Source organism: Gossypium hirsutum, chromosome A08, assembly GCF_007990345.1.
Source record: "Gossypium hirsutum isolate 1008001.06 chromosome A08, Gossypium_hirsutum_v2.1, whole genome shotgun sequence".
Lineage (NCBI taxonomy): Eukaryota > Viridiplantae > Streptophyta > Magnoliopsida > Malvales > Malvaceae > Gossypium > Gossypium hirsutum.
Genome location: NC_053431.1, coordinates 103279936 through 103300981, shown reverse-complemented (window position 1 = coordinate 103300981; position 21046 = coordinate 103279936). Strand labels below are relative to the sequence as shown.

General features: G+C 38.5%; 1 protein-coding gene across 1 annotated transcript; it reads right to left on the bottom strand.

Annotated features, from left to right (window-relative positions):
• Positions 1–7846: 7846 nt before the first annotated feature.
• Positions 7847–8536, bottom strand: LOC107892538 (zinc finger and BTB domain-containing protein 11-like). The gene is made up of 2 exons (XM_016817609.1): positions 8309–8536; positions 7847–7951 (listed from the first exon to the last, which is right to left on the bottom strand). The coding sequence occupies exons 1-2, from the start codon at positions 8534–8536 to the stop codon at positions 7847–7849; spliced, it is 333 nt and encodes a 110-aa protein (XP_016673098.1).
• Between the last annotated feature and the right edge of the window lie 12510 nt (positions 8537–21046).

Sequence of the window (21046 nt, the reverse complement as noted above, 5' to 3'; positions counted from 1 at the left end):
TAGAAAGTGCTATATAAAAATTAAAGTGTAAAAAAAGTCTTTAAAATAATTGTTTTGATAAGTGTCGAAACCATTTTTAAATCGAGTTTTGAAAAATGAGAATCGACTTTAAGAAAAACGAAAACGGGAGTCGCCACCAATCTTTTTAGGTGTGATTGGATCACCTTATAAAATGTTTTGTTTTAAAACATTAATTTTGGTCTACGAAAGTCGAGAAAACGGATTCGGGGGTCGGTTACGTACGAGGAAGGGTTAGCACCCTCGTAACGCCCAAAAATTGGTACCTAATTGATTATCAAGTGTCTTTAATGTCGGAAATTTGAAAGTTTTAAGATGCAAACCTCTTTTAATTAGAATGTCTCAATTTTGAAAATTAAGGCTCACTTATTTTAAACGAGTCAAAACATCACATCCAGTAAGTTAGGACGCAACATTTTAAAACCTTCGAAACTAAGCTCGTCTTTCGAAAATTTCTATCTTGAAACAACAAAATGCCATATCCAGTAAGTTAGGACACTATGTTTTGAAATCTCGAAATAATTGTTTAAGTTTTGAAAACTCGAAATCACTTAGAAGGGTGCTTGACTATTTGAATTCAACGAGAAAAGTCGCAACCCAGTATGTTAGGGCACTACCTTTCTTGAAGTTTCCAAACATCAAGCATTGCCTTTTTTTTTTTTTAAAAACCTTGGAATATTATTTTAAATGACGTTTCAGGATGACATATTAATGCATCATGAAGCATAGATGTAAAAAATATTCTAACATTTCCATACAAACATAAATAATATCATTAAGACAAAACTAAATAACATGAACATATGTTTAATGAAAAAAATCATACTAGGGTAAATATAAGATAATAAACAAATAAAAACATGAGTAAACTAAAAGAAAAACATAATACATGTAAAAATTATACAACAATATATATCATAAAATAGCACATAAAAGAAATAATTAAACATAGCATATAAAAAAATGAAACTATGCACAAATAAGATAAATGACATACACTAAAAAAATGAATAAATAGAATATTTACAAATTATAAAAATATAATGCAATAGTTCAAAATACATGAAATGATAATATAATATATATACATGCATAGAAAATATATATTTGAAAATAAACTATATAAAAAGGTTAAATATTATAATATATAAAATACATAATCAAATGCATAAAAGATAGGAATAAATATACATATTTGAAAAATGAAGAAATTAAAATAAAAAAAAAGTGTTGAAAAACTAAGATAGACGAAGAATAAAATAAGAACAAACCACAGAGAGTAAGAACGAAAGAGGGAGAGAAATTTTAGTGAATGCTCTCAAGAATTCTTATTGCTTCCCAAAACTCAAGTGTTTTACAATGAAGGGAGAGGCCTCTATTTATAGTTGAGCCTCCCCAAATCCAACGGTACAGATCAATTACATCAACAGTTAAGATTAAAGGATATCTACAAATTAAATCTCCAAGATTACAAGATCATATCTTCAAGATTGCATATCATATCTAAGATTGCATATCATATCTAAGATTGTATCATATCTAAGATTGCATATCCTTAAAGATTATATTTCCATATGAGTCAAGCTTATAGATGGACCTTCAATCTTTTCAAGTAATGGGCCATTTCGATTGGGCCAAATTATATGTTTGAAATTTTCACTGGACTTGGACTTTTTTTTTTGAACTTATTTCTGGGCCCGGGCAAAATTGAGTGTCTACAATAAGTAAGGAAATTAACTTTTTTTCCTTTCAAAAGTCAAATTTGCCTTTAGCTAAATTTATGGTGAAGACTTATTTAGTAAGAGTTAAATTGTATTTTGTCTTTTTAATAAAAATAGATAAATTAATCATTGTATATTAGACCAAAGAGCAAATTGATCTTTTTTGTTAAAAATTTCATTCATTTGTACTGTTAAAAACTGGTGTTGTAACACCCTAAACCCGGCCTAGACGTTATGGCCGAATCTGGCGATGTCACATGATAGCGTTTGAAACTAAGTTGTCACAATAAAACAATTTTCATTTGTTTGCACTTTTTGCCCTCAAAATCGTTACTTATTTAGTCAATCGCTTTAACATATTTCGTTGCAGAAGCTTTTAAAAGTCATTTTGTGTAAATCGTGTGTTTAGAGAAAACTTTGCCTTTTTGAAAACTGAATTTTTAAACGTCTAGCAATTATAATCCAAAGCTAGTAAAATCCAAAATTTAAGGAAAAATCCATAGATGCCATATTACAACAAAATAACCTCAAATAAAAGTAAATTCATAAATAGATAATAGATAGCATAATAGAAGACGTGTGGCTACCCCTGGGTCCTCTGCCGCACCGATACACCTATGTATGGGGATTACCTGTACAGATAGAATAGAAGGGTGAGTTTACGTAAACTCCGTGTGTAATCCCCATACAACAATCAGACAGTAAACAAATAATCACAGTCTGGGCCTAAGCCCTCTACAATATCAATATCAGTATCAGTTTGGCCTTAGCCCATCTCAGTAACAGATATGCAGATACAAAAATCCTACCCAACCAGCCTCTACAATCCATCTCCGTCTAACCCTACACTCCATATGGGGATATAATCAACCCACCCATCCCTACACTCCAAATTAGTATAGGATGCGGCACTAGACAGTGATTTGCAGCTAAGCTGCCAGTAAATTAGGCTCGAAGTCTTTCAGTACACTTTTTCTGGTCCATATCAAACCCTAACCCGATGCAATACAACATGCAATTATGTCATGCTATCTCATAGTAATAGTTCATACAATGTCAGTTCAGTGAAATATTATCATGCTCAAACACTTATATACGTGTGACAGTCATTCAGTCATTTCATACAATTAGGGGTCTAGGTAAACTTACCAACCCCACAGTAGGTTCACAGTCGTCTCGGGCGACCTGTGCAACCTTAGCAACAAATCAGTGAAAATGAGCTCACACGCCAGTGTTGTCTACCCGTGTGGGCCCACACGGCCTAAATCCGTCAAGCTCGTGTCTCTCACAAGGCATAACTAGCCATTACATAGCCGTGTCTGGTGCGCATGGCCTGGCCTCATTGATCACACGCCCGTGTTCTATCACACGGCTTACCACACGAGCGACCACACACTCGTGTGGCATCGATAGAAAGCTATTTTGGCTATTTTCCAAATCCCATTTTTTGCGTTTCGGCTACACACCTGTATCATTTTTGATGTCTAAACCCTCCTGAGCACTCCAGTACCTAAAATTGACCAATATTTCTCTCAGTTAATCATTTGCACAATCGAACTAACCAATCTCGAAACAAGGTACTCTTTCCTTGAGTGATGAAAACTTACCCCCAATACTTCGGATTGATTTGTTTACGGAATAGTACAATGAAAGCCTCGATCCTCATGAAACGCTGCTGCCAAAACCTCAAAATCGGACTAACGAGAATACAGACAACATCTAAGAACGATAACAACCGCCATACACTTACCACTCGCGTATGATCAACAATACAGAGGGAGGGACGAAAAATACCAGTAATGAAAGGACATGAGAGAATACAAGAAAATAAATTGATAACGGAAGACGAAAAAACTCAGAGAATTTTGGCAAAATGAAAAAAAAAGGGAAAAGACGTCAGTTTTTCTGAGAGATTTTCCTTTGGAATAACATTTTTACTCAAACTCCTAAATTCACTCAACCACTACCTAGAATCCCAACTCTACTGAAACACTCTCACGGAAACAAGCAAAAATTACTACTCTCGCTCACGCAAGGATTCGAACTCAGGACCATCAGCAAGCCAATACACTACTTAACCACCAGATCAGCAGGCCCATTCTGATATGATTCTACCAATAATTAAAATTAAGCTCGACAGGCCAGGTTAAGGTTTCACCCAGAAAAATACAAAAATTTTCCCAAGACAGGGCCTGAACTTGGGACCTTTTACACACACCCAGAACACTTAACCACTGAAGCAGATACAAATTTATGTCAAAATTTACAAAAGTTGAAAAAAAAACAAATTTTTAGGGCGTTACAACTCTACCCCTAAAAGAAAATTTTGGCCTCGAAATTTACCAGATCAGAACAAATGAGGATACTGCTGACGCATCGCATCCTCAAGCTCTCACGTGGCCTCCTTAGAGCTATGATTATACCAAAGAACCTTAACCAGTGGGATGGATTTTCTTCTTAAAACCTTTACATGTCGCTCCAATATCTAATTGGCTCCTCCTCAAAGGTCAGATCTAAGCCTAACCTCAATCTCCTCAACTGGAACAATATGCATGGGATCAGAGTGATAGTGCCTCAACATCGAAACATGAAAAATATCATGAATCCGATCTAACTTTAGAGGTAACGCTAATTGGTAGGCAACCGGTCCCACTCGTTTCAGTATGTGATAGGGTCCAATAAATCTAGGGCTCAACTTGCCCTTACGACCAAACCTCAGTACCTTCTTCCATGGTGAGACTTTAAGAAAAATAAAATCTTCCTCAGAAAACTTGATCTCACGATGCCTCAAGTCTGCATAAGACTTCTGTCTATTGAATGCCGCTTTTAGTCGATCCCGTATCAACCTGACTTTATCCTCAGTATCAGAAACTAGTTCAGGACCCAGAACTCGTCGCTCGCCCAACTCAGTTCAGCATAAAGGAATGCGGCACTTACGATCATAAAGTACCTCGTAAGGTTTCATCTGTATACTAGACTTGTAACTATTATTGTAAGCGAACTCTGCCAACGGCAAATACTCCTCCCAACTGCCTCGGAAGTCAATCACACAGCTCATCAACATATCCTCCAGTATCTAAATCACCCTATCAGATTGACCATCTATCTGAGGATAGAAAGCAATACTGAAGTCTAACCTTGAACCTAGAGCCTCATGTAGCTTTTTCCAGAACCGAGATGTGAAGCGAGGATCCCTATCAGAGATGATCGAAGCTGGTGCTACCCCATGCAGTCTCACTATCTCAAACACATACAATTTAGCCAGCTTCTACAGTGAGTAGTCAGTACGAACCAATATAAAATGGGCGGACTTGATCAATCGGTCCACGATGACCCATACAGAATCCTTTTTAGTGGGTGTGAAGGGTAACCCACTAACGAAGTCCATAGTCACTCACTCTCACTTCCAAAGTGGAATCTTAACTGGTTGCAATAACCCCGAACGTAACTGATACTCAGCCTTAACCTGCTGGCAAGTCAGACATTTACCCATAAAATTGGTAATTTCTCGTTTAAGTCCTGGCCACCAGTATAATTCACAATGGTCTCGGTACATCTTATTTCTGCCAGGATGCATATCATAAGAGCTACTATGCGCCTTTCGCAGTATAGACTGCCTCAATTCAGTATCTTTTGGTACACAGATTCTTCCACGAAAACAGAGTACCCCTTCGCTATTCAGTCCAAAATCCACAATATTCCCACTCTCAACCTGTTGGAAGTGAAAACTCAAAGTCTCATACTCCAAGTATTTACCCTTAATCTGCTCAATCCACGTAGGCTTAACCTGAAGCTCAGTTAGCAGACTTCTATCATAAAATAAACTGAGGCGAGCAAACATAGCCCTCAAATCAGTCATAAACTTACGACTTAGTGCGTCGGCCAGCACATTGGCCTTACCAGGGTGGTATTCAATCATACAATCGTAGTCCTTAAGCAGCTAAATCCATCTACGCTACTTAAGATTTAGCTCCTTCTGAGTGAGGAGATATTTGAGGCTCTTGTGATCCATGTAGATGATACACTTTTCACTATATAGGTAATGCCTCCAGATTTTCAATACGAATACTACAGTGGCCAACTCTAAGTCATGCGTCGAATAATTCACCTCATGAGTCTTAAGCTGACGAAACCCATACACTACCACCATACCTTCTTACATCAACACACATCCCAAATTGACATCTGATGCACCACTGTAGACAGTAAACTCTTTTCAAACTCTGGCTGTATCAAAATAGGGACCTCAGTTAGTACAGTTTTCAGCTTCTCAAAGCTCTCTTGCTACGCATCAGTCTAGTTAAACAATACACCCTTGCGTAGCAGCTTAGTCAAAGGTGCTGCAATTAGTGAAAAACCCTTTACAAACCATCGATAATACCTTATCAGTCCCAGAAAACTGCGAATATCAAATACAGTCTTAGGCTGTTTCCAATCCAACACCGCTTCAATCTTTCGAGGATCAACCCTAATCCCCTCAGTAGAAACCATATGTCGCAGAAACGCTACTTCATGTAATCAGAACTCACATTTAGTAAACTTGGCATACAGTTGTTTCTCTCGCAGAATCTGTAGAACCACTTTGAGGTGTTCATCGTGCTCATCCTCAGTCCTCGAATACACCAGTATGTCGTCAATAAATACTACCAGGAACCGATCCAAATAGGGCTGGAACGCTCTATTCATCATATCCATGAAAGCTGTTGGTCATTTGTCAGCCCAAAAGGCATCACTAGGAACTCGTAGTGACCATAACGAATCTTAAACACCGTCTTATGTACATCAGCCTCCTTAACTCTCAACTGGTGATACCCTGATCAGAGATCAATCTTAGAAAAAACTGAAGCTCCTCGAAATTGGTCAAACAGATCATCTATCCTCGGTAGGGGGTACTTATTTTTTATAGTCAACTTGTTCAGTTGTCAGTAGTCAATGCACATACGCATGGATCCATATTTCTTTTTCATAAACAAAACTAGTGCTCCTCACGGAGACACACTAGGACGGATGAACCCACGATCCAGTAACTCTTGAACTTGAGCTTTAAGCTCTACGAGCTCCTTTGGTGCCTTATAGGGAGCGATAGACACCAGAGCTGTACTATGAAAGAGCTCAATCCCAAACTCCACTTCTCTGTTCAAAGGTAACCCCGGTATCTCTTTAGGAAAAATGTCTGGAAAGTCCTTAATTATTCTGATATCCTTAACTGAAGAATTTCGAAAATCTGAAACACTGATGTTAGCCAAATAGGCCTCACATCCCTTACGAACCAAAAGCCAAAATTTGCCAAAGCTAGGCCTTGAACTTGGGACCTCACACACACACCCAGAACACTTAACCACTGAAGCAGATACACAGTTGTGTCAATTATTTACAGAAACAAATTTATCAAATTTTTGGGGCGTTACAACTCTACCCCCTAAAAGAAAATTTCTGCCTTGAAATTTTACCTGATCAGAAAAAGTGAGGATACTGCTGACGCATCGCATCCTCAGGCTCCTACGTAGCCTCCTTAGTGCTATGATTACGCTATAGAACCCTAACCAATGGAATAGATTTCTTCCTCAGAACTTTTACATCGTAATCCAAAATCTGAAACGGCTCTTCCTTGAAGAGAAGATCTGGTTGAACCTCAATTTCCTCCACAGGAACTATATGGTGAGACTAGAGCGGTAGCGTCTCAACATCGAGACATGAAACGCATCATGAATACGGTCAAGCTCTGGAGGTAACTCCAATTGATAAGCAACTGGTCCCACTCATTTCAGAATTTGATACGGCCAAATAAATCGAGGGCTCGGGTTACCTTTGCGACCGAACCTCAAAATCTTCTTCCATGGCGAGACCTTGAGAAAGATGAAGTCTCCTACAGAATATTCTATCTCTCGTCATTTCAGATCTGCATAAGACTTCTACCTATCGGAAGCCACTTTCAGATGATCTCGAATCAAACAGACCTTGTCCTCAGTCTTAGAAACTAACTCTGGACCCAGAATACGTCGTTCACCCAATTCAGTCCAGCATAAGGGAGTGCGACACTTACGACCATACAGTGCCTCATAAGGTGCCATCTGTATACTAGACTGATAGTTGTTATTGTAAATGAACTATGCTAATGGCAAGTAATCCTTCCAACTGCATCGGAAGTCAATCACACAACTTCTCAACATGTCCTCTAGTAACTGAATCACCATCTTCGACTGACCATCTGTCTGAGGATGAAAAGTAGTACTAAAGTCTAACCTTGAACCCAGAGCCTTATGCAGCTTCTTCCAGAACTGAGACGTGAAACGAGGGTCCCTATCGAAAATGATTGAGATAGGTACCCCATGGAGCCTTACTATTTAAGATATGTAGAGTTTAGCCAATTTCTGTAGAGAAAAGTCTGTCCTAACTGAAACGAAGTAAGTAGATTTGGTCAATCGATCCACGATAACCCAGATAGAATCCTTCTTAATGGGTATTAAAGGTAACCCACTAACAAAGTCCATTGTTACTCGTTCACATTTCCACATGGGTATCTTAACCGGTTATAGCAAACCAGAAGGTAACTGATGCTCAGCCTTAACCTGCTGACAAGTCAAACAGCGAGTAACGAAATCAGTGACCTCACGCTTCAACCCTGGCCACCAGTATAACTCCCGGAGATCTCGGTATATTTTATTCCCGCCGGGATGCATAGCATAAGGGCTACCATGCGCTTCCCTCAGAATTGATTGTCTCAAATTCTCATCATTCAGGACACAAATCCAACCGTGAAAACATAGTACCCCATCACTATTCAACCCAAAATCCATAGTGTTCCGACTCTCAATTTGTCTGAATTGAAGACCCAAAGACTCATCCTCTAACTATTTACCCTTAATCTGATCTATCCAATTCGGTTTAACCTATAGCTCTGCCAATAAACTACCATCATCAAATAAACTGAGGGAGTAAGCATCACCCTCAGATCAGTCACAGCCCTACGGTTTAGTGTATCAGCCACCACGTTGGCGTTACCAGGGTGGTATTCAATCGTACAGTCGTAATCCTTAAGCAATTCAACCCATCTACGCTGCCTAAGGTGTAACTCCTTCTGAGTGAGGAGATATTTGAGGCTCTTATGATTAGCATAAATGATACACCTCTCACCATAAAAGTAATGCCTCCAGATTTTCTGTGCGAATACCACTGCAACCAACTCCAAGTCGTGCGTCGAATAGTTCGCCTCATGAGTCTTAAGTTGTCATAGCTTCCTATCTTGCATTAGAACACAACCCAGACTCACATGTGACGCATCACTGTATATCATGAAGTCTTTACAGGGCTCAGGCTGTATCAGAACAGGAGCCTGAGTCAAAACCGTCTTGAGCTTCTCAAAGCTCTCCTGCTGTGCATCAGTCCAAATGAAAGGAATTCCCTTACGCAATAGCTTCGTCATAGAAGCTGCGATCAAATAGAACACTTCTACGAAACATCAATAATATCTTGCCAGCCCTAGAAAATTACGGATCTCAGACACATTCTTTGGCTGTTTCCAACCCAACACAGCCTTAATCTTACGAAGATCAACTCGTATACCCTCAGCAGAAACTACATGTCCTAGAAATGTCACTTCTTGAAGCCAAAACTCACATTTGCTGAAGTTCGCATACAATTGTTTCTCACGAAGAATCTGTAGAATCACTATGAGATACTTATCGTGCTCATCCTGTCTTAGAATATACCAAGATGTCGTCAATGAACACCACCACAAACTGATCCAGGTAAGGCTGAAATACTCTGTTCATTAAATCCATAAATGTCGCCAGTGCATTAGTCAAACCAAAAGGCATAACTAGGAACTCGTAATGTCTATATCGAGTCCTAAATGTCGTCTTATGCACATCAGCCTCCTTGACTCTCAACTGATTGTAACCCGAATGTAGACCAATCTTAGAAAACACAGAAGCCCTTCTAAACTGGTCGAATAAGTCGTCTATCCTTGGAAGTGGGTACTTGTTATTAATTGTCAGCTTGTTTAGCTGTCGATAATCGATGCACATCCTCATTGTCCCATCTTTCTTCTTTACAAATAGAACAGGTGCTCCCCACAAAGACACACAGGGACGAATGAACCTACAGTCTAACAGTTTCTGTATCTGAACCTTAAATTCTGTCAACTCTTCCGGTGCCATTTAGTAAATGGCGACAGACACCGGAGCTGTGCCAGGAATCAACTTAATCCCAAACTCTACCACACGGTTCGGAGGTAACCCCAGTAGTTCCTCAGGAAACACATCTAAAAAATCCCTCACAGTTTTGATGTCCTTAACCGAAGAGTCTCCAAAATCAGAAATACTGACATAGACCAAAAATGTCTCACATCCTTTTCTTACTAACTTTTCTGCTGCAAAGTAGAAATCACATTTGTCAGATAGTTACGTTGTTCCCCAATCACCACTACCTTACTGTCCCCCTCGGTTCTCAAGAAAACCCTTTTCGATGCATAATCTAAACTCACCTGGTGTTTAACCAGCCAGTCCATTCCCAAAATCAAATCGAACTCCCCAAAACGAAAGCTTCATTAGATCAGCCAGAAATACTGTCCCTTAGACCTGTAACGGAACGTCTCTAAACAGTTTACTTACTCGGATGGACTGTCCCAACAGACTCATAATAGTTACCTCACTAGAAGTACTCTCAACTAGAATACTTAAGGTTTCAGACACAGTACTAGCTATGTGTATAACCTATGTCTATCAGTACAAGATAAGGTACATTAAAGATTAAAAATGTACCCGTAATAACATCCGGGGAATCTCTGTCCTTATGACAATGAACAGTATAGACCAAAGTAGGCTGCCTCACCTTAGTCAATCCAGTACCTCTGCCCGGTGCTCTCTGTCCTCGGCCCATACCATTAGCACCTCTGGCCTGACCTCAGCCCTAGATGGCTGCTGAACTACTCTCGGTGACTTGCAGTCTTAGTAATTGGAGCTTGCATCTGATCAGTTCTTAATGGACAATCTCTAACACGATGCTCTGTGGACTCACATCTCAGACATGCCCCAATAGTCCTCCAACACTCGCCCGGATGGCGTCTACCACAATGTCCACAAGGTAAGATCACAATAGGTACAATAAGAGGCCCAACTCTTACTGGCCCATCAGATCTGGCCTGTTTCATAGGCCTCATTCCAGAACTCGAGGGCTCTGAATCCTTCTTGTTCTTACCCCTCTCGCGATCTCTGTTCTGGCGCTCCGCGCGCTTAACATCGTCAGCAATCTTGGCTTTCTCGACCGGAACAGCAAACTCACGCTCCCTTTACGGAGCTATCAGCACCCTGAGATTATTCCTGAGACCGTCCTCAAAATGGACACATCTCTCATATTCAGTCGTCACCATGCCTCGCGTATAATGGCTCTGTTTCAGAAGCAGCCTCATATTCGACCACCGATCGATCACCCTGGGTGAGATTTAGGAGCTTACGTCTCCTAGCATCAATATAATTGGCTCCCACATACTTACTCTTAAATATTGTCTTAAAATACTCCCAAGACAACCGTTCGGGCTGAGCGCCCTCCTTAACTATCAACCACCACTGGTATGCTTCGTCGTGTAGCACAGAAATAGCCCCCTTAAGTTTTTACTCAGCAGTAAAGTCTAAGTCGTCCATAATTCTTTCTGTGGCCTCCATCCAATACTCGGTCACGCTAGGGGCGACTCTAGTGACACCCATGCTATAATGCAACTTAACAGATCATACTCTGCTAGATACACATGCAAAAGGTAACATGCTTAATACATACATATCATAATCAGATCACAGAATTAGGAGTCTAAGTAATGCTTACCGACCTTATGATAAGTCACAGTCGACTTGGGTGGCCCGTTCAACCTTACGAAATATTTTAGGAAATTAGGCTCACACGCCCATGTAGCCTCCCTGTGTGGGCCCACACGCCCGTGTAGCCTACACGGCCTAGATTGGCCTTAGCCGTATAGATCACACGGCCTAGCCCAGAATCCCACATGCCTGTATGGTTCATCTGCCTAATAGGTCGAGCCCGTTTTTCGTGCACGGCCTTACTGACCATTACACGATCGTATCATGCACCCGTGTCTTGCACACATGGCCTGGCTCTTTGATCACATGCTTGTGTACTGTCACACGGCCTACCACACCGGTGACCACATGCCCATATGGTATCAATAAATTTATTTTCAGCTTTCACTATTTCTCGTTTTCTGTGTTTTTGGGTACACATCTGGTATTATTTCGCTACCAGAACACCCTCGAGACCACCAGAACCTAAATTTGATCAATTAAACCCCAAGTTAGACGCTTAAAATGATAAACTTAATCAAACCACTTCAGAAAAAGTAACTCCTTTAACCCCTCCAAACCCTTACCTTCGTACGACCACGACAATTCCACACTACTAAAGTGTCGAACACTAGTCCACAGTCCCTTGGTCTTCTCTTGAACCGGTCAACAGCACTAATAGTTAATTCCACATATGACAATTAAAACAAACTTACTACACCTAAATTTTTGAGACAACAACGATATTATCATAGAGAAACATAACTTACAGAGTACTTATCAGCAGGACAAAATCCCTTCTCCACAAATTAATTGAACCCACGTACGAATAAAGGGAACCCCAACCGTACAAAAAAGAACAGAATAGGTGAAGAAGAGTGAAAGAACGAACACTTGAAAATTTCACAAACGTCAAGAATGGTACAGAGATTTTCGGTAGAGGAGATAAACAAAAAAGAATGATAACAAAATGAAATCAGAAAATTTAGCAACACTCCCACATCCCTCAAAACACTTCCCTACTAACTCCTCAACATAACCACCACAGACTTTTAGTTTGACTGAAACTCTTTCGGTCAAACAAGCAAAAATAAACTCCCTCGCAATGATTCGAACTCAGGACCTCCAACACTCCAACACTCCACTTAACCACCAGACCAGCATGGTCATTCTGATTTAGAATTACAGACAATATAACATAAGCCTACTGAACTAGAGTGAGGCTTTATTATTTAAAAAGCTGAAATGTGACAAAGCTAGGCCTTGAACTTGGGACCTCACACACACATCTAGAACACTTAACCACTAAAGTAGATACACAGTTGTGTCAATTATTTACAGAAACAAATTTATCAAATTTTTGCGGCGTTACAGTAGTATTCTGTAACCCTAATCCAGCAACAGTTATGGTTTAAGGGTGTTACATACATGGTCTAGCACACGGTCATGTACCTGCTTTTAAAGCTAGGGTTTTAAAAAAAATTGTGTTCCTTCATACCAGTGTCACCAAGTCCTTACCCTCCTAACCATCGTTAAACATGCCCACTGCCTATTCATCTTTTTGTCGACCGCTGTTTCCTTTCAAGATGCCTTCTACCCCCTCGCCAGTCCCTCTCTCTGCCAACTCCTACCCCATCGTCTATTCTTATTTCACCTTCGTCCCTCATCAAACCGGCCAAAACATCATTGTCCCTTAAGCCACAGTCGTCTCATACCCATAAATCCACTATCTTCTCCCACAACTAGCCAACTTTCAACCTTCTTTAATAGTGTCCATCCCCTCGCTGTAAGTCAATCAGTATTCCTCTTCTTTTCACTATTTCCCATCTCAAACTCACAATTGTTTTAACCCCCATAACTGTCCCCTTCTTTCCCCACTCAACCCCCACCGTTGTTTACTCTCTACTCATTGTCTTCCTTTTCCCTACTCAACCCATGTCGTCATTAGCCTCTTCGCCATCCTCTTCGCTGCCGACTACCCCTCCAATTACCTTTCTCATTGTTGATTGCTTTTCTACCGCCATCATTCACCACCATATTTTTACAATTTTTCTTAAGCTATTATTATTAGTATTTTTATTTAGTATTATTTTTATTTATTTACTTTATTTCATTTCTTATATAAGTTATTTGGTTACTACATTCGAATAGGTAATTTGTTTTGTTTAATGTGTTTGTTGTGATTCGTTCATGTGTGGTTTTATGTTCTTATTGGTATGGGTGTTTCACTATTACTGGCAGTCATCCTTTAGATTATTGTCAATATTGAATTAGTTTTTTCTAGGACATGTTGTAATATGGTTATTCGCTTGTTTCTACCGAAATTTTCTACATAACTATTGGTTATATGCATTTTTATTCTGTTGACAATTTTGTGCTCTATTGGCATTTGGCCACCACTAGATTCATTTATTCTCTCTAGTCTTGTTTTGATTGACCTTCTATTGTATTAATTTTTATGTTGACTGATTAGTACATATCAAAGACTGATACATTTTATTACCACTCTTATTTTAGGTACACAATGACTAATACTAGAGAAAAAACCAAGGTCACTGTCCCTACCTCTAAAAAGTGGAAGACACCGAGTCCATCTTCGTCTTCATCCCTAACCACGATTAACAGACACTTGTGTCTCCAATTTGGTATAGGTTCAGATAAGGACCAATATCAACACTAAATGAGAAACCCTTGAGAGTGGGTTGATGAGTTGATTGGAAAGCTCTACAAGCAGTCTGTTTAGCTGCCAGGGTTCAGGTGTTAATCGACACGGTACCATAGGACCGATTCTTTACTATTATGGAGCACACATATGCCAAATTTACACTAGAGTTCTACTCTACCTTTTTCTCATAATCAGCGATTTCACAATGAGACAAGCCATGTATTATTTCTTTCCATCTTAGAGGTATGACGCATTACTTGAGCATCCTAGGCTTCTGAGCTGCCCTAAGATTATATTTCGAGGATTTTGTGAGTACCCCCTGAGTTTCTGAAACTTTCTAGGCGAATCAATCAACCAACCTCACTCTGCTGATTCGATATTGCCAAAACTGAGTCATAGTATAACCCAAGTCAGTTGAAGGCAACATACTTACCTCCGATTTTGCATTATATTCATGCCATTTTAGCCCATACATTGGCTGGTCGAAAGGAGAGTAAGGAGGTTTTCAGTACTTCGTACACCTATTTTTCGTGGAGTATAGAGACATGCCACTCGATCGATGTCGCTTACTTTGTGGCTCATTGTTGTTGCCACTAATCTGCTCGCCACAAGAAGTGTAATAGCCCGTCTGGTGAAATCTCTATATTTGGTTACTGTTTGGCTTATAGTTGGTAAAATAAGGATAGGTATGAGTAAGTAAAGTGTTGTCTTGGCTTAGTATAGAATTTTGAGTATTGCACCATTTGGTAAACTCATTGTTTGGTGAGCCCTAAGGTTTGGCGGACTCTTCTATTAAGCATCCGTCCAACCTAGAGGCTTTGGGTGAACTTGTTAAGTTCGCAGCTATTTAGATTTGTTTATTATTTTAATATGGTAATTCGGTCAGTTAAGTTGAGATTTAGTTAGAACGGAACTAGACTACTATAAATGATAAGACTTAAATTATGACAGCCCAAAATTGACCCTAGTCGGGAAGTGGTTTCGGGACCACTAAACCGAGTCATAAAAATAATTAACCGTCATAATTGATGCTCATTATATGTACATGTGCATGTGTGAAAATTTCGTGTTTGAATTTTGTTAATTGTAAGTGAATTTTATCAAATAGGACATATGTGAGAAAATTTTGAAATGTGCTAGGCAAATGCAAAGTGGCCTATTAATGCATATTGTGAAAATGATGGGTTTGCATGTCAATTTACCCAAATTAAGGCATAGTGGCCGGCCATGCTATGAGTGGAAACATGTCACAAACATGTTATGTTAGTGAGGTATGTTAGGAAAAATAAAATAAGGAGTATGGGTAATAAAAAATGGAAAAAAAAAGTGTGTGGTTGTTTCCCCCCCATTGCCGTGAGTTAAAGAAAAGAAAAGAAAAAATTTTTTCATCCTTTTTCATCTTCTTTTGGCCGAAAATTCTAAGGAAGGAGGAAGGAGTTCTTGCTTCATGTTTGGTTTGGAAGAGGATTAGGAGGAGGTTTGGCCATACTTGTATCTAGATCAAGGTATGTTTGAGGTTGTGCCATGAGATTCATGCATGTTTTTAGTTGCTAGCTTGAGTTCTAATTAGCCCATGGTTCAAATCTTTGCTATGTCATGGGGATGATATTCGGCCTAGGTGGATTTTGTGTTAATGCCATTGCATGCTAAATATGAAGCTTGTTAATGATGCATGTGATGGTGGATTGATGATTCTTGAATCTTCTTTTTAGCATTTTTGAGTGAGCACATATGTGCATTGGTTGCTAGATGGAGAAGAATCGGCTAGCAAGTTGTGTGCTAAGGCCGAATATAATTTTTGTATATTAATGAGCAATGCATGTGTTAAATTGATGGAAAGGGAGAGGATGCTTTACTAGTGTATATATGTGTGTATTAGCCAAGTTTTGAACTTGAAACAAAATGGTGTTTAGTCAATACAAGTAACCATACTTGTAGAATGTATTAAGTGTTGCAATCGGCCCCAACATAGACATGTATGTTCGGCCACATGAATAAGTACATAAGCTATGTGTATGTTCGGCCATAGGTAGCCTATTGATGGCTTTAGTTTGACTTAGAAAATTCGGCTAAGGGGAAATATTAGCTAGTATGTTGAATTCGATTCGTGATTTCGTACACATGTGACTCTAATGTCTAATGTATATATGGGCTAAGTACCTTGAGCTTCTCTTTGATGTTCGAATGAATTGTATTAAATTGCTTGATGTGATTAAAAATGCGTATGACCATTGTGTATTTGAGCTAAAAGGGTGGCCATATGACCTATCAAACTCCTTGTCATATTCGGCCATAAGCTAGCAAAATGAGACTTTAATGAGTTAAATTTGTTTGAATTAGCTCAAGAGCTTAGAGGACCCCAGTTGGATAAGGGAAAGGAAAAAGTGGTCGAGTAGCCATCAGAATCGTTCGACAACATCCGAGGTAAGTTCTTGAGTAAAAGAGCTTAAATTATGATTTGATTAGATCATGTTTTAAGCAAATCAAAATCATGCTCTTTGTGTGTGGCTATTGAGCCGAAATTGCAAGAATGATAAGTGTCTTGTGTTTGAGTTTTGCTAACGAAAACGAAATACGAATGTGCCATGATTTATTGTTAAATGTGCATGGTTATTTGAATGATGTCCGGGCTAAGTCCCGAAGGCTTTGTGCTAAGTGACCATATCCGGACTAAGATCCGAAGGCATTTGTGCGAGATACTAATTCCGGGCTAAGCCCGAAGGCATTTGTGCGAGTTACTAAATCCGGGTTAAGTCCCAAAGACATTTGTGCGAGTTACTATAACCGGGCTATGTCCCGAAGGCATTTGAACGAGTAGCTATATCCGGTTAAATTCTGAAGGTACGTGATTTGGGAATGAATGATCTTGCTGTAAAAATTTCAGTTAATACGCTTGAAACATCCCAACATTAAGGTATGTTTCGTATGTGCTTTGAATTAGTTGAGCCCTTACAAATAAGTATTCGCTCAGTTGATAAATGAGCTACCGGCCTTTGGCTAAGTTGATCTTTGTGTATGAATAAAAGGGTTGGTAATGTGAAGTAAGTATGATATTGAAAAATTGTGCATATGAAATTATCCGTTTAGCTACATGAATGCTATACTTTTGTTGTGCTGGAATCCCTTGCTCAAAACTTACTAAGCATAAATTGCTTACTCCGTCTCCTTAATTCTCTGTTTTATAGATTTTGGTTCTCCAGCTATCGGACTCGGGATTTTGAAGTCGAAGTCGCCCACACTATCAAAGCCCCCCTTTTGGTACAATTTTGGTTGAACTTCGAAATGACATGTATAGGACTACCCTTTTTGTTGGGGGTCATGGACCCTTTGGACTTGTATAATTTTGGATAGCCATGCGAAAATGGCTTATATATGTTTGAGTATAATGTTATAATCATTTGGTATGGATATGGTTATTGAGAGGTGTGGATATGCTTAACAAGGATTGGCCATGGGAATGGTTAATCACTATCATAATTTGTGCTATTTATGCTAAAAGGGCTAGTTGAATCATGGAAACTATGAAATAGGTAAAGTCTACCTTAAAGGCAGATGCTGACAGCAGCAGTGATGTAGATTTGGAAAATCACTAAAAATAGTAGGAAGGGAATTAAATAGTGAATAAATTATTTAAACGAACCTTGATGAATCTATTTTCATAGGAAAGTAACGAAACGATCATATGGACAGTATGTTAAGAGATATTCAGGTTCTTGTAAGACAGGGCCAGAACGGTTTCTGGATTCCATGTTTCGACTTTGGAAATTCATTATAAATTAACCAGAGATAATTAGGAGTCATTCCATATATGTATAGATTCCTCTTTGAGTCTAGTTTCTATAGAAACAAACGACATCAGTATTGAAGCCCTGTACAGGGAGATATCCAAGTCGTAATGCGCAAAGGTCAGTGTAGTCGATCCCTGTAACATGGGAGACTTTGACTAATAAACTGTACTAATTTGCCCAACCAAAAATTCTAGAAAAAAATATGTAGATGGGCATATGAGTCTAGTTTCAGGGAAAATTTACGGAACTGGATTCTGAGTTTCTGAACTCAAGATATGATTTTTAAAGCGACTAGTACGCAGATTGACAGTGTCTGGGAAATTTTTTTATAAGTGGTTTAAAGTCTGTTAACACCTCGTGTTCGACTCCGGTGACGGTCTCGGGTTCGGGGTGTTACATAAATTATATCAAGTGCACTTAATCACGAGAATCAAGAGTGTTAGTGGATTTATCTGATTTTTTCACTAATCTTTGTCTTTTTGCTTTAATATATAAGGATAGCAATGGTCTTTCTAAACACCTTTACGTTTTCCTCTTCTTTCTTGATTTCCTCTAAAACTTTCTTTAAACCTAAGTTTTGAAAACTTCTTTGAAGTGAAGTTTCGTAATATTCAGCTGACTTATATATTAGTACCAGCTCACTGGTCATTACTGATGAACCCTAAGTTATCCTCAAAGTCATTTATGTGTTTTTTGTTCTGCATGCATAGATGTTAGAAAAATGAGCGAGGAAGGAAACTTCCTGGTTCTAGATTAAGTGTTATTGATTCTTTCATGCATAGTCAGATTTGATAAATTGATGATTTGATATATATATATAATTATCTTTTTTTTAGCTTAAAAAACTAACGAAGGTCCAAGTGATAAAGGCAAAAGACCTACTTTATAGAATTTGCTAGAGTTTTTGGTGAGTTCTTTCTTACTTCCATGTTTTGTAGTTTCATTATTTTAAAATTCATGTAAGTTAAGTATTCTTTCTCTGTAATGAATGAAAAGAGTATGTGTGGATAATGGTTATCCAAAGTCATTAGTCTAAGTTTTGTCTGTGATATGAAGTAAGTGGCATCATTCATTTTTAAGCCACTACCACTTGTTTCTGATATGTATGATATGATCATATATGTGGTGATGAAGATAAGGAGATAGGTTTGTGTAGTCTCCGATAGGGCAGCTATATTTCAAACCGAACTGGCAAATCACAATAAAATATGTTATTCTGAATGAAAATGATATGAGGAGATAATGGGGAGAATGTATGTGAATGAGACTGAATGATATGCTTCCGATTTTGAATTATGGGTAAGTGGATGGCATGAAGATAGGTTGTCTGCGTTATTTTAAGTTGGCGTACATTATACGCCTAAGTGATAAGTAAGTTGGCATATTGAGTTTGTCTATGTTTTGCATGCGCCATTGGGCGTACTATGTTTAATGTGTGTAAGTCCCTCAAAAAGGTTCACTTGTACTATCAGTAATATTATGTATGGTTTTCCTTTAGGAACTCACTAAGTTCGTATGAACTTATTCTATTACCTTTTCCTTCTCAGGTTTGCTGACTGAAAGATGATTTTATTTGAAGGACTACGTCAGAATGTTGCTTCATGTAAGCTAAATGTTTTATTCTGTATATTGCATGACTTATGGGGGTGGCATATAAATGTATTCTGGAAATGATTTGTATAAGGAACTTTTGTTTTGTTAAGACTCTGTTTTTATGAGATCTTTATTAAATACCAAAGTTTAGACTTAAAGTTTTACCTTTTTGTTAGTGAAATCGTTCTATCCGAACTTATACGCCATATGGCTTGAACGTTGTTATATTTGTTAATGATTTAATTTAAACTTTAGTAAAGCAATAGTTATAATATGTTTTATAACTATAAATTTTTAAGAATCACAAAAAGCTTCTGCCAAAAGTTTTGAAGTTAGTTTGATTTGAAGTAGTGACACATCATACTCGGATCCAAATATTGGGTTGGGTTTGGCGTGTTACAGGAATGGCTCTATCTGTATGGGCCCGTACGTGACTCATCTAGCAAAGCACTTTAAGCTTCTCGAAACTCTAGAGCAAACAACACCCTTCACTCTGGCTGAATAAATGGTCCCTCAAGGGTTGTCTATCATGACCCACATGCGGATGATTCAACTTCCACACAAAGTGGGTCCAAACCAGTATACACTACTTTATATGGATCCTTAGGATGAGCATGAGGAGCTCCTAGACAATGACCTACCTCAACATGCAGACCCAGCTTGATCCACTCCTCCTACTAATCACTTTACTATTGCATATACGGCCACACTTGAGGACATCTATCGCACACAGTAGCAACAATCCAAGCGGATTGACCTCCTTGAGCAGCGATAGTCAAAGCGGGTCAACTGCCTTGAGCAGCAGTAGTTAGACCGGCTCGATCGCCTTGAGTAATGACATTCAGAGCACTTTGGCCAGCTTCAGTGCCAACAGGATCGCATTGAGGCCTATCTACAACAGATGTGCCAACATTTTCATATTTCTTCACCCGAGCCCCTTGTTGTACCTGCCTTTCTCGATCCTAACATCCCACACGACGTTGATCGGTGACTTTATTTAGTTTTATGTTTTATTCATTTTTCTTTTTATTTTTATTTGTACTTTTATTTTTTATTTTTTTATTTTTTTCTAATTTATATGTTTTGTTTTATTTTATTATGCACTCTACTTTATTACTTTTTCGACTATTTTTCTATTTTTTGTCACCTTTTTATCTTATTTTATTTTTGTTTTATTTTTTTATTAGTGTGTTCGCCATGTAATTAATTTAGGAAATCCTACATTTATGAATTTCTCTATTCCGGCACAATCATCCAAATTCAGGGTAGTTTTAGTTCTATCCGTCCCTTTCTTATGATACTTTGCTTACTATGATTATATTTTTTTGTACATTAAGGGCAATGTACATCTTAAGTGTAGGGATGATTTTATATGTTTATGCAATAGAGTCTATGAATTGTTGTTTGTGTTTAATTACTTTTCTCAAACCTAACATTAAAGTTAATTTTTCTTTAATTTGAAATTTTTAT

Coding starts and splice junctions, on each gene's coding strand:
- LOC107892538 (XM_016817609.1), bottom strand. CDS start 8,536: ATGGATTTTGGGTTGAATAGTGATGGGGTACTATGTTTTCACGGTTGG. Junction 7,952..8,308: donor GCTGTTTGACTTGTCAGCAG/GTTAAGGCTGAG, acceptor TTTCATCCTCAG/ACAGATGGTCAGTCGAAGAT.